Source organism: Equus quagga, chromosome 14, assembly GCF_021613505.1.
Source record: "Equus quagga isolate Etosha38 chromosome 14, UCLA_HA_Equagga_1.0, whole genome shotgun sequence".
Taxonomy (NCBI): domain Eukaryota; kingdom Metazoa; phylum Chordata; class Mammalia; order Perissodactyla; family Equidae; genus Equus; species Equus quagga.
In genome coordinates this window covers 24,891,487-24,907,153 of record NC_060280.1, presented here as the reverse complement: position 1 = coordinate 24,907,153, position 15,667 = coordinate 24,891,487, and the positions used below count along the sequence as shown (strand labels likewise).

Below are 15,667 nucleotides of genomic sequence, written 5' to 3'. Positions count from 1 at the left end.
GGCCAGCCCGGTGGCACAGCGGTTAAGTTCGCAGTTCCGCTTAGGGGCCCCGGGTTTGCCGATTCGGATCTCAGGTGCGGACACGGTACCACTTGTCAGCCATGCTGTGATAGGCATCCCATATATAAACTAGAGGAAGATGGGCTCGGATGTTAGCTCAGGGCCAGACTTCCTCAGCAAAAATAAAAAATAAAAAGATACAAATGGGGCATAAGCATATGAAGAATCTCAGCATTTTTAGTTATTAGAGAATGCAAATTAAAATGACAATGGAATGTAACTCACACAGCTACAATAGATGAAATTTAAAGACTGAGATTGCCTTTAATTGGTGATAACGAGGAATATCTACAACTCATGCACTGCTGTTATGAATGTAAAACTGAATGGCCACTTTAGCAAGGAGTTTGAGATTTCCTTTAAAAGTTAACCTTACACACATCATATGACTCAGTAATCCCATTCCTAGCATTTATTCAGGAGGAGTAAAGTTAGCCTATGCAAGATTATTACCCAAACAATTAGAACAGTATTGTTCATAATAGCCTAAAATTTTGCATATGCGCTTTCTTTGAAAATATGCTAACATTGTACCTTTATTTGTAAAAGATAAAAATTGGTTGGAACTGCATAATTCCTGCCGTCTTCATAGGGAAAAGTCTCTTCCTTTTGCTTCACTAGTCTCTATTGCTTAATATCTGGTCTATTTTGTTTTCGTAATTTTTCTGACACTCTACGTACTTTAGATCATTTTTTCTCCTGGATTTTAATATTTGGATGAAAAACATTACTTTGACATTACTTTCTCTCGGTGTCACTGATGGCAATTCATGTTGCAGTCAAGTTCAATGGATTTTTGAGGTAATAGTACCTCTTTTCCTGTTAGCAATTGATGGAGTACTTGCACTCATGGATAGAATAATCAATAAATACTAAACTAGGACTACTTAATTTTCGTGCTTCCAGTTTCATAGGAAGAGTAGTACAGGCCAAATTGTAGATAAAACAGAGAAAACAGGAAAGATAGTTTGAAATGTCACATCATTGTCAAGTTGTACTTTGAGGACAAAACAGCAGACTGACTCTAAACCTGCGTCACAGTACCTTTTGGTTTCTTTCTCTTCCATTCTTGTTTCTACATCTCTAAATTTGCACCTTTTTAACTTCCTTTGCATAAGTGAATGTGAGCAGAATTGATGTGTCCATTATGGGTGGAAGCATTAAAATTCTGATCTTTATTCCCCGTATTTTGTTATTTACTTGCAGTGTCTAATCTAAGACCTTCATATCAAAATGGTAAGAGGCCTTGTCTACTACTCTCTGTAATAATTGTATGGAGCATGGTTTATGTTGCAGTAACAAATAGCTCTCAAATCTCAGTGGATTAAAACAGAAAATTCTGAGTTCTTACTACCAAGCATTGTAAAATTACTTTGGGAAATATTAAATATTATGTAATTTATTTGGGCTCAGAAAACCTCTTCTTCCATGAGTCCTTCTAATTTGGAAACTATATAAATAATCCTGTTGTGAGAACGAATGCTTATTATACAAGATTGGGTCAAGATTTTCATAAGTATCTATTCTCTCATTCCTTCATTCCAGGTATATTTATCATCAAAATGTGTCATGTACTATGTAGGTCATGAGCATACAGATAAATTAGACATGTCTTCTATCTGGTGGGAGCACTTATATAAAGAAAAAGTGGAAGATAATGTGATACCTGCTATGAAAGATTTTAGGAGAGGTATAGAAAACACGAGAGAAATGGCCAAATTTCCTTAATCGAAGGGCATACCTAACTAAATTCTAAAAGCTAACTAGCATTTAGGCAAGCAAAAAGCACATGTGTTTGCAAACATAATAATAATAACTGTATACATATGCATCAAGGAACTTATTTTGTATAGAAAATGCAAGAAATTTACAGCACTCTGAAAACAAACACATAATATATGTAGGTGAGAGACTATGTTTTACATTTAGAATGCTGCCTTTACTAACTTTCTGAAGTAGAAGAAATATGAGAAATACTAATAAGTGCAAGATAGACAATACATTTTATTTTTCCTTAAATTCTTATTAAAGATTGACAATGGGAATAAGTAACAACTGTGAAAGAGGAGGGATCGTATTTGACAGCTCTTGGAGACACTCACTAGGACTTCGAGATTGAATTGGTGAAGTAATAGAAAATCTGAAGAGGTCTATTAATTATAAGGTGAATGAATTAGTAATCAAATCTACCTAATAAAGAATAACTCAGGACTCCTGATGGGTTCAATGGTGAATTCTACCAGGCATTTAAATAATTGACTCCAATTCTTCTCAAACTCTTCCAAAATATTGAAGTGAGAACTCTTCCAAACCCAACTATGAGGCCAGCATTACCCTGAAACCAAGGCACTACAAGCAAATAAAATTACAGACCAATATCTATAATAAACCTGATACAAAAATTCTCACAATATATAAGCAAACTGAATTCAAGAGTACAATAAAAGGATAATAAACCATGAGCAAATGTGATTCATCTCTGGGCTACAGGGATGGTTCAACACACACAAATCAGTAAATATGATAAAGTATATTAACAGAATGAAGGAAAAAAGGCATATGATCACCTCACTAAAAGCAGAAAAATCATTTGACAAAGGTCAAAGTCATTTCATGATAAAACCGCTCAACAAATTAGGTATAGGAGGAACGTACTTCAATATAATAAAGCCATAGCTGAGAAGCCGACAGCTAACATCATAAAAAAGATTTTTTTTGTAAAAATTTGTAAAAAAAGAAAAAGAAAACCTTGGGCCTGGCTCTGTGGTTCAGTGGTTAAAGTTCCATGCATTCCACTTTGGTGGCCCAGGTTCACAGGTTTGGATCCTGGGCTCAGACCTACTCCACTCACCAGCTATGCTATGGGAGTGTCCCCTGTACAACGTGGAGGAAGATTGGCACGGACTGGGAGAAATCACAAGAGAAAAGCTTCATAACAATGGTCTTGGCAATGAGTTCCTGGATATGACACCAAAAGCACAAGCAACAAAAGCAGAAATAGACTACTGAGACTACATTAAACTACAAAGCTTTTGCACAGGAAAGGAAACCATCAGCGAGATGAAAAGACAATCTACAGAATGAGAGAAAACCATCTATTTGAGAAAGGGTTAATTAAAAAATATATAAGGAACTACTATGATAGAAAAAACCCTGTTAAAAACTGGACAAAAGACTTTAATAGATATTTCTCTAAAGAAGACATACAAAGACCAACAGATATATGGAAATATACTAATCATTCTTAATTATCAGGGAAAGGCAAATCAAACTCAAATTGAGATACTTCACATCTAATAGGATGGCCATTATAAAAAACCAAAAGAGCAAAAAAAAAAAAAATAAGCAAGTAATGAGTAAAACGTGTTGGCAAGAAAATGGATTAATCAAAACCCTTGTGCTCTGCTGGTGGAAAGGTTCTCTAATACAACCACTGTGGAAAGTAGCGTGGAGTTTCCTCAAAAAATTAAAAGTACAAATACCATATTATCCAGCAATACCACTTCTCAGTATTTAATTGAAAGAATGGAACACAAGATCTCAAAGAGATATTGCATTTCCACCTTCATTGCAGCAGTATTCACAACAGTCGGTAGGTGGAAACAACATGAATGACCATGAATGGATGAATGAATAAATAAAATGTGGTATATTCTTACAATGAAACATTATTTAGCCTTTTAAAAGAAGGAAATTCATTCATATGGTACAATATAGCTCAATCTTTCGGCCATTATGGGAAGCAAAATCAGTCAGCAGAGAAGCATGATTCTACTTACATGAGATATCCAAAGTTATCAAATTCATAGAAACAGAAAGTAGAATGGTACTTACTAGGAGACAGAGAGAGAGAGAGAAAAAGAGAGCTGTTTTTACTGTTTTGCAGTAATTCCCCTACCCCTGAGTCCCTGGAATTTTCCTCTCTGTTTTTACGGGTTTATCTTTCTTAAGATTCCACATATAAGTGATATCATACAGTATTGGTCTTTCCTTGTCTGACTTGTCTCACTTAGCATAATGTCCTTAGAGTCCATCATTATTGTAACAAATGGCATGATTCCCTTTCTCATGGCTGAATAAAATAATCATCAGGGAAATAAAAATTAAATTTAAAATCACAGTAATATATTACCTCATGCCTGTTATAATGTCTATCATCGAGAGAACAAAAGATAATGAGTGTTGTAGAGGATGTGGAGAAAGGGAACACTTGTACATTGTTGGTGAAAAAGTACATTTGTTCAGCCACTATGGAAAACAATATGGAGATTCATCAAAAAATTAAAAACAGACCTACCCTATGATCCAGTAATTCTACTTCTGGGTAGGTACCCAGAGGAAATGAAAAAACAATATTGAAGGAATATAGGCACTCCCATATTTAAGGCGGGATTATTCACAATAGCCAAGATATGGAAACAACCTTAGTGCCCAACCACAGATGAATGGATACAGGTGATATGGTGCATGTATACAACGGGATATCATCCATCTTATTGTTTCCATTCCAACTAATCCTTTCTTATTTTCTTTTTTCATAAAGTCATTGTGAGATCAACCATCAAGTTCTATGTTTCTATGTACTTAGATCCTTTTCAAAGAGCAAAATTAAATAGATTAGATGTATTCTTTCTGTTCCATGTCTACTGGACCAAAGAGATTCCCCTTGTCTTGTGTTTGCTATTCATCACCTATGCTTTCTGTGGTTTACCAATTGGAATTGGGACAAGAATCATTTAATGTAAAGGTATTTCAAGAGCTAGACTCCACCTAGGCTGGACATAAAGGCTCCACTGTGGGGGTAGACTACTCTGCTGATCATAATCAAAGGAGAAATTTGACTAGCATATTTTTCTGTTTTGCAGCTCACTACCTTGCCTTCTCAGCTTAGTCTCTTCATAGTCTGATCCCTCTGCAACAGATGCAGAATACTTTCAACCTAATTTTTCAAAGTTTCAGTGCTTTTCCATAATCCAGCCACACATCGTGCAACTTTTCCTCCTTATTATCTGTGCACAAAAAGTCAATTATTTTTAGTTCATAGCTGCGTTCCTTGACAATCACTCTCAGAGCTTGTTCTTATTATGCCCTGCTATGTACACATCTCTTGTATTTAATTTCAAGTGCCAATCTATGTCCTTTGTTCTTTTCTCTCCCCATCAATAACCATTATTACATCCCTAAGCCTGAACAGTCATGTGTAATGACATAGCTTCTCTATGAAATGGAATTTTTTCATTACTTATACCCTTATGCCTCTTATATCCACTCTAAATACGATGATTTCTGTAGATGTGAACATTTTCTTCTACAGATTGTTTTTCATAGAACTAGCTCCACCCTCTTCTTTGTCTTTGCCCTTTACTGATCACTACAACACACAACTTTACAATCCTCAGAACCTCCCGTGAGTGGTCTGCCTTACCATTTTCTTTTTTTTTTTTTGAGGATGGTTAGCCTTGAGGTAACATGCATCACCAAACCTCCTCTTTTTGCTGAGGAAGACTGGCCCTGAGCTAACATCCGTGCTCATCTTCCTCCACTTTACATGTAGGACGCCTGCCCAGCGTGACTTGATAAGCAGTGCGTAGGTCTGCACCCTGGATCCAAACTGGCGAACCCCGGGCTGCCAAAGCAGAGTGCACAAACTTAACCACTACACCACTGGGCCAGCCCTTGCTTTACCATTTTCATAGCCTTGGTGTTTTCCTTGCCTATTGATTCCTCACAATCTTTATTTATCTTTGTCTTACGAAAATGTTTCCTCCCCATAATTTGTGAAGTATTAATTTATAAATTATATTTATTTATTTTTGTTAGTGATTTCACAGCTCATTTTCTAAAACCATTTCAGCAAAGTATAAAACAGAAAGAGACAGTGAGGAATACCTAAAACAACAGATTGGAAATATAGAAAAATCTTACAGTCATGTCCTCACCATCATCCTTCCAGCTTTTTCCCCTGATGAATGCAGATTATCTCTGAGACATCTAAGGTTATCTAGAACACACCCCAGGTCAATTGCAGGAGCATTTATTGCCTCCTTTTCCTAAAACTTATTCAACTGTGAGCTAGCTTTTCTTTTCTGAGACTCTTTGTTCTGGAACTTTTCTTTGTAGCAAACAGTCGATATGCCAAACTAGAGCTTCTTCAAATCAGAAGGTAGCATTATTACACACAGATTAGAGTATTATAATGTAATGATTTTATTCAGTACTTATTTATTAAACGTCTACTATATTCTAAGTATTTGTTAAAGCAATTGAGGGACAACTTAAATTTACTTATCCTATATTTTTCACGTATCTATGTCATACTAAGTGTTTGGAATTCAAAATTAGCATCTGTCATTTATTAAATATGTGTTATATGATTCACCTTCACTAGATACTTACATACTTTAGATTATTTTATCTTCCTTATCTTATGATATTGATATCATTACCCTATTATATTAATAAAAAACTAAGACATTGTTATAGGTAAATCCACTTGAATGAAAATTCCATGGCATACTGATCCAAAAGAACAACAAAGAAATTTGTGTCCCCTGAGAATGACTTATTATTCATGCCAGATGTTTATTTTGTGAAAAACTGGGTTGTGCCTTATAAAACGGATTTTAAGTTTTGGTGTCAAGAAAAAGAAAGGAAGAGACTCCCGTTCTCTGCATGGTACAAGAAAATCTAACAGTCTGGATTATTTGCCTCTGCCTAGAAGACATGTCATCCTGTTTTTGTCCTGTGTAATTGGGTCTGGTCCTATTTAATAGACTGGTCCTTTTGCATTGAGAGACTCTCTGACTCTGTCTTGTCTGCCGTAAAGTTATATTCATCCAAGAAAAACCAATGGCATTGGATTGAAGGCAGTTATGTGCTGGAGCCAGCTCATACTGGCTTAGGAGAGCTGGGTGTGTGCATCTCTTCCCAGCTCTGCACTCAGTGACTTCATGTTGAGAGATGGAAATCATCAATAGCTCTAGTATCTACACCAGGAAACCGAACAACCAATGCATGCAATGCAGAGTGCAAACCACATACCAAAATAACAACAGATGGACCCAAAATAGAATGAAATATGTCAGGGAAAAAAAGATAATGTTTTGCACATGGAGTATGTAGTAGGCATATGTGAGGTCAGTGGTTTCTGAAATCTGTACACTACTTATTTACTTATTTGTTTATTTATTTATCCATTTTTTTATTTTCTGAGGAAGATTTGCCCTGAGCTAACATCCACTGCTAATCCTCCTCTTTTTTTGCTTGAAGAAGATTAGCTCTGAGCTAACATCTGTGCCAATCGTCCTCTATCTTTTGTATGTGGGACACCTCCACAGAGTGGCTGGTGAGTGGAATAGGTCCTCACCTGACATCTGAAGCTGTGAACCCACAAACCCAGGCTGCTGAAGCAGAGTGCACAGTACTTTAACCACTTGGCCATGGGGCTGGGTCCTGTGCACTACTTTTTATTTTATTTTTATTTTTTTTAAAGATTTCATTTTTTCCTTTTTCTTCCCAAAGCCCCCCAGTACATAGTTGTATATTCTTCGTTGTGGGTCCTTCTAGTTGCGACATGTGGGACGCTGCATCAGCGTGGTTTGATGAGCACTGCCATGTCCACGCCCAGGATTCGAACCAACGAAACACTGGGCCGCCTGCAGTGGAGCGTGCGAACTTAACCACCCAGCCACAGGGCCAGCCCCATGCACTACTTTTTGGAGAGAGTGTAACTCACAAGATAGGTCTATTGAATGACTCCCAAGATACTTTTGGAAACACGCATAAAATGTTTGAACCTGAAGGAACCATAATGCTATAGAATGTTAGAGACAAAAATATTCTTAGATGGTATTTATTTAAAATTCGTTAGAAATAGGGGGGTATAAGATGTTATAGAAACAGCATGACTCCTTATTTTGGTGACTGATGTAATTCCTAATATTAAATGGAAATAATTGCCTCTATAAATATTTTAAGGCAAATGTACCTCTCTGTGAAATGTAATAGGAAATACAAAGAGCAAATTTTCAGAAGAGGCTCTTATTTCTGCATGTTCCCCAGAGAAAACTAGAAAAAATAACTTAATTTTAAAGTATAACAGAACTAGAAATGGAAATTAAATTAAGATGAGTGTCCCTTGCATACAGAGAAGAGAGCAATCATGGAAAAGCTTATTTGGCCAGTGTCCTGCCTGCCAGGTGTCAGAGTAGACTCAGGTACATTCACACAATGGAATATCATACAGACATGCAGAAATGAAGTTCTGATTGTACATCTATCATGAAGTTCATCTACAACATGAGTGAACCTTGAAAACGTTGTGCTACGTGAAAGAGGCCAGGCAAAAAAGTGCAGGTACTGTATGATCCACTTACATGACATGCCCAAAATGGTCAAGTCAATAGAGACAGAAAGTAGGTTAGTGGTTGCCATAGGCAGGGGGCAGGGCAAAATAGGGGGTGACTACTAATGGCAATGGCATGTCTTTATTGAGGTGATGAAAATGTTCTGGAATTAGACAGTAGTGATGGTTACACAATTTTTTGAATATATTGAAAAACAGAGACTTTCATACTTTAAAGGGTGAATATTATAGTATTTAAATTATCTCTCAATTTAAATAAAAATAACCTATTTATGAGTTTAGTAATTTTCTCTGCGTTTGACCAAGTCAGATATTGAACTCCTATACTGCATTTTTTCAATTCAGTTACTGTATTCTTCAGCTCCAAAATTTGAGTTTTTTACTTTTTACATTTTCTCTATCTGCTAATGTTCTCATTTTGTTCATATATTGTTATCCCCAGCTCATTGAGCAATAGTATGATGGTTATTTCCAATTCTTGTCTAATTCATATACCTCTTGTTCTTTGGGATTGATTTCTGGAGATTTCTTTTCATCCTCTGATTGAGACAAATTTTTCCTTTCTGCTTTTTTTAATGATTGTTGCCAATCTTCTTTTTTTTTCTCCTTCTCTTCTCCCCAAAGCCCCCCAGTCTATAGTTGTAATATTCTAGTTGTGAGTGCCTCTGGTTGTGCTATGTGGGATGCCGCCTCAGTATGGCTTGATGAGAGGTGTCATGTCCTCGCTCAGGATCTGACCCAGCGAAACCCTGGGCAGCTGAAGCAGAGTGCATGAATTTAACCACCTGCCATGGGGCCGGCCCCTTTCCTGTTGCTCCATGTGCCTTGTGAGGTTGTGCTGGGATCTATGCATGTGAAAATCAGCCACTTCTTCTACTCTTTATGGACTGACTTTGTACAGTGAACAGTCTTCGACAATCAGCCTGGCTAGAGATTCTGGGGGCCTCTCAGATGTCTCGGTGGATGTGGCTTATCTGTATTTGTGCAGGTAAATTCTCAATTAGAGGGACTTGAGGGTTTCTTTTGTCAGGAATTTAAATCAATCTCCTTTCCGTCTGACATCTATGTGTTACTGTGGGTTCTCTGGAGCAGCAGAAACCCACCCAGGTCTTTTGTTCTCTGCCTCCTCAGGCATCCTGAGTATGCCAGGTTCCATCAGTGCTCCAGAAGAGGTGAGACAGAAATCGGTGCCTTGGGAAACCTCCCCGGATCCAAATCCTTGGACACTCACTGCAATTCTTTGCCTCTCTAGGGAGGAGCAAAGAGTTGGGGATTTCTCCATCTCCTCTCAAACTGAATTGGGGTGTGGGAGGACTAACGATGGTGAGTGCATGTTAGTCCAAGCCATTGCTTTCATTCTCTGTGGCTCCCAACCTGCACTCTTTGCTGTCAGCACTTAGATTCAGGGATGTTGTTGAGTGGGTGTCAGTGTGGGAGTAAGAAGGTTCTGGGGCTTCCTATTCTGCTTCTTGTTGATGTCATCCCTCCTCTTATTCTTTCTCTTTTTTTTTTTTTGCCATTCAATTTAATATGTCTTTATTTTTGTGACAATGCATACCTTTGTTTCCACATACTCACATCTTTTTGTTGATAATAAAAGTAGGTAAATTTCTGCTTATCTCTCTCTGGCTGCCATAACAAAATTCCATTGAGTAGGTGGTTTATACACAGAAATTTATGTTGTCATTGTTCTGGAGTCTAGAAGTCCAAGATGAAGATCCTGACATGGTCAGTTTCTGCTGAGAGCTCTCTTTATGGCTTGTAAATGATGACCTTCTTGCTGTGTCCTCATGTGGCAGGGAAAGAGAGGAAAAGCTCTCTGGTGTCTCTTCTTATTAGATCACCAATCTGACATTGTGGGTCCCATTCTTATGACTTCATGTAAATCTAATTATGTCAAAAGCCCCATCTCCAATTACCATCACATTGGGAGTCAGGGCCTCAACATACGAATTTGGGTGACACATTTCGGTACATAGCAAGTGTACACTTACTTTCTCAGAATCATCTCATATAAAGTAACTAAATTAAATTAAAAGGCTATTGTTAATAAGAAAAATTTGAAAAACAATATTTTTACGTAAATATAGATGTCTACTTTCTAATGTTTATTTCAGTGAAAATATTTTCCTGTCTTCTAGTTTTGTTACAAATTGTTGGTTAGAGATATAAACATTTAGACAAAAGAGGCCTTTCTTAGCATTAAATATATTTTTATGTGAATTTTTTTTTTTAAAGATTTTATTTTTTTCCTTTTTCTCCCCAAAGCCCCCCAGTACATAGTTGTATATTCTTCGTTGTGGGTCCTTCTAGCCGTGGCATGTGGGACGCCGCCTCAGCGCGGTCCGATGAGCAGTGCCATGTCCGCGCCCAGGATCCGAACCAACGAAACACTGGGCCGCCTGCAGCAGAGCGCGCGAACTCAACCACTCGGCCACGGGGCCAGCCCCTATTTTTATGTGAAATTTTGTGATCTTAGTCATTGTGACTGTCTTGTTTATACAAGCATCATAAAAGGAGATATACATTTCAAAACCATTTGGTCTCAGTGGTTTCCATGGACAAAACAACTTATATAAATGTCACATGGTAATGTCATTTTAATTAAAAAAGGCAAATTACACCAAAAATGGTGTGGTGTTTGGAAAAAAAATCACACTAGGCAACAATCTAGTAATGGAGAAGAAAGCCATCCAGCGGATGGGTAGTGTGTGCACCAAAAGATAAAATTACTCATCATAAGTTAGTCTGTCAAGTATTTCCTTAAAAGTGGTCCCTTCCTCCTCCTTTTCTTTTCCTCTTCCTCCTTCTTCTAAAGACTATAAAATAATTCATGGATTCTAATGCTATTAGGATGTAATGTAAAAATTAATGACAACTGGCTAAATCAGTGCAAGCCCTGCATTTGCGTTATCATGTATTACTCTCATAGCTACTCGTGAGACACTATTTTAGGTATGGTTATGCAGAGGCTCAAAAAGTTCTGCACCTTTGATAAGTTCACAGAGTTAATACAGGTTTGAGATGGACTAACAGCTCAGGCATTTGACTCCTAGTCCCATGATTTTTATCACTACACTAGAGTTAATTTATTCAAATATAGATATTTATTATTCAGGGTCAATCCTCAGATATTCAGGTAGAATTGACCTGCATTGGCCCCCTCCTCTCATGTGTATTGACTACTCTCATTCTTGGCCATTGGCTGACTTCAACTCAAATAGCCTGGTCAAAGAAGCCCGTATTTTCTCTCACTGTGAGAAATGAGGTATACTGCTTTTCTATCCAGATGAATTAGAGTTGTTCACATAGGGGTGTGTCCGGGATAATGGAGACTCCTGGTTCTCCTCTTGTACTTACAGTGATCTCTTTTTTATCTTTTCTGTCTGTAAGTGTTGGTTTAGAACTGATTCTGATAATTTAAAGACCATGATGCTTGAAATATCTAGACTCTAGACTAGATATTCTATGGGCTATTGGCAGTTGAAGATGGTGCAAATATTTCCTAATTTCATATTCTGTCTCCATGTTGGTTTTATACACCCACATATTTTCTGGATGACTGCCAGAATGAGCAATTGTTAGACCTATTTCAAACTTCTCCAAATAAGCTGAGAATTATAGGTGACCACCCTAAGCTGACCTGCTGCCTATTTTTATATAATCCGCTAGCTAAGAATGGTTTTTACAGGAATCGGTCTGATGATAGGGAAAATTTGACTTTTATGACCACCTAAGAATAATGTTATCCCCAAGAAAAAAACCAATGCCATTTTTCTAATTTGTAGACTCATATCACAGAAAAACTACACAATTGTGGTTATGATTATTAATATTATTATTGAATGTCATCAATTTTTTGTGGAAATATGTTTTCTCTTGTGTTATAGAAATATCTCCATAATATTCTTGAATTGCTTCTTTGCACAAAAAGTATAAACTATTTACTTGGTCCTTCACATAAAAGTTTGCTGAACCCTAGCTAGGACATTATGAAATTACCTCTCATGTTATTTAGTTTTATTCCTAAAAAATTATGTTATCCAAGAACAACACCCCTTATTGGTAATCCAATCTAATAATATCTAATAAATATTGATATTCAAAAGAGTCTCAAAAGATCCCCAGAATATCATCCAGAGTTACCAATAATCGTCCTTGGCAGTTCTAGATATGAGATAAGGCCCAGTACATAAAACCAGCCAGAATATCCACCATCTCTGTGACATGCAATCCAATGTTTCTTAGACCAGCGATTTTAATGTCATAAATCAAAGTATGGACATCTGCACACATATGTTTACTTTCCATATTTTTTTTAAATGATCTATGAGTTGAGGATTTTAGGAGCAATCTACTATCAAGTTCTCAAGTAATTAATCTTAGAGAAAACCCCACATCTCTTCATTAGTATAACAGCCTTGATTTGTTTAAATATATCCTGTTTTGTATCCACTGAGAATATATCTTGCCTCATGCCCAAATAGATACCTACACACACAGACACACACATAGACATACATGCACACAAACAACACATGCCCATCTGAAAGGGAAAGACTCTCCAATGACACATTATAGCTTTCAGAGTAATATTCAACAACTCTGCACAGTGTCCATGGCCATTCTTGACATTCATATTTTCCTTGTGTCTTCGTATTGTACCTTACATTGAAAGAAAAAAAAAAAACCCTATTATGTAGAACCTTAACCCACATTGTCTAGTTTAAATCTCCTTCATCGTCTACCTGGCAGGGTGGGTCCTTATGTGCTTGGACACTCATTCATCATAGCTCAAGAATCAGACTTCCTAATTAAAATAGAAAACTAAACAGTTATAACTCTCCTGACTGCTGCTTTCAGTTAGAGTAGATGCTCCATTCACTTTGCTAACCCCAGAATCTATGCATACCACTATCTTTCTCTCTTATTTTCTTGACTCTCTTTCTCAGAAATTTAAGGCCAAGGGGCCAGCCAAGCGGCATAGTGGTCAGGTTCACGTGCTTTGCTTTGGTGACCTGGGGTTTGCTGGTTCACATCCTGGGTGCGGATCTATACCGTGCTCATCAAGCCACGCTGTGGTGTCATCCCACACAGAAGATCAAGAAGGACTTGCAAGTAGGATATACAACTATGTGCTGGGATGTTGAGGAGAAAAAAAAAAGAAGGGAGGAAGGTTGGCAACAGATGGTAGCTCAGGGCCAATCTTCCTCACCAAAAAGCATAACTTTAAAAAAAATATAAGGCTAAAAATTCACGAAATTTAATCAGTATTCCAAATTTATCTCTATGCCATTTTTCTCTCGTATAATATTTTTTCATATTGTAGGTTTGTGATAAAACCTAATGAATGAATATAGAAGTAAATACTGGACATAGCCAAAAAATATTGATCTATAACATGGAACACTTGAATTCTCATGATTCTTGTGCCTGTCACTCTCTAAATGACCCTGGAAATTTGCTGAAAATTTTAAACTTTAATGGACCATTAGATTGTTAAGGAATTTTTAGTGTTTTGTTTTTTGGTGGTTTTTTTGTTGGATAGACCATGGTTAAGATACACTGCTTTTATTTTATTTTATTTTTTTTAGGTGACTGGGATGATCAAGAAACACAATGAATAAGACGATTTCATTGACTACCTGGGCACCATAGAACAATATTCCCTGGGTGCATTTAAATATAGTGGGAGAAACATAGCAATTCATGAATCCTTCTAGAGAAGGATTCTTAGAGGAGGAAACTCAACCAGGGACTACAATTTAAAAGAGTAAACAAACAACATATGTTCATGATTTTGTTCTTTCTATGTTTCTCATTCTTATGACGACGGTAGGATCCACGACCCCATTGACTGATAGTTGTCATGGGCTATGATATTTGAAAACCATCTAACATGCTGGCAAATTTCACAAAACAAGTAGAAAACTCAAGCATCTCAAATAATGTGTAATTTTTGTTATTTTATTTAGTTTTGAGACTGTTATTGCACAAAGAGGAAGGCATGAAGATGTTAATCAAGGTGGATTTTGTGAACAGAACATTTTTACCACACGGACACGGATCTGCTTGGTCTTTGCACCATAGACAAGTGGATTGAGAAATGGAGGGACCAGCAAGTATAAGTTAGAAAAGAGGATATGGATATACGGGGGGAAATGAGAACCAAACCTGTGTGTGAAGAAGGAGAAGAAGGCAAGGAGGTAGAACCGGAGGAAGACACAGATGTGAGCAATGCAAGTATTGAAAGCTTTCAACCTAGCTTCCTTTTGGGGCAAACGAAAAACTGCGATAAATATCTGAATATAGGACAAAGTGATGAATGTGAGGTCGAAACCTGCAACGGTGAAGGCCACAAACAAACCATAGATTTTGTTGACACGGACATTTTCTGCAGCTAGTTTCACAATGGCCATGTGCTCACAGTAGGAGTGGGAGATGACTGTTGTATGATAAAATTGGAACCGACACTTTATAAGTACTAGGCATGGGGCTACAAGAATGGCAGCCCTGAGTGTTACTACAGCCCCTATTTGGGTGATTAGCTGGTGAGTGAAGATGGAAGCATGTCTTAATGGATAACAGATGGCCACATAGCGGTCCAGCGCCATGGCCAGCAGGATGCCTGACTCCGTGCCCTGAAATGTGTGGATGAGCCACATTTGAAGCAAGCAGGAATCAAAATAAATCTCTTGAATATGAAACCAGAAGATTCCGAGCATCTTGGGGACAATGCTGGTACCAAGTGCAATATCTATGACTGCCAGCATGCCTAGGAAAATGTACATGGGCTCATGGAGCCTGCGCTCTGATATAATGGTGATCAGAAGCAAGGTATTTCCAATCATAGCAATGAGATACATGGCACAGAATGGGATCCCAATCCAGCGTTGCACAGCCTCTAGGCCTGGGATCCCTATTAATCTCAACACAGAAGGCATGGAAACTGTGGTGTTGGACATGGACATGGTGTCTTTGGGCCTCGTGATGCAAACAAAATAAGTTACACAGTCAGTGCTACTGTTGCTCTTCTACTTTCTGTTTTTATCCAATGTCATCATATCGAGTCTGTCTAATTTTGATAGAACTCTAAGAGTATCATACATTTCATTCATATTCTTGAAGAGAAAAGAGATTCATAGAGACGCATAACTGTTTTCAGGAAGAGCATCCACAAGCACTGTGCCACAATATGATGTTATGTGCATGGCAGGTCAACTACGTTAGAACCAACAAAAT

At 37.4% G+C, this 15,667-nt stretch overlaps 1 protein-coding gene across 1 annotated transcript; it reads right to left on the bottom strand.

Annotated features, from left to right (window-relative positions):
* Positions 1 to 14,445: 14,445 nt before the first annotated feature.
* On the bottom strand, positions 14,446 to 15,396 carry LOC124225476 (olfactory receptor 52A1-like). Its single transcript, XM_046638157.1, has one exon. It carries the CDS (start codon positions 15,394 to 15,396, stop codon positions 14,446 to 14,448), a length of 951 nt encoding a protein of 316 aa, XP_046494113.1.
* Between the last annotated feature and the right edge of the window lie 271 nt (positions 15,397 to 15,667).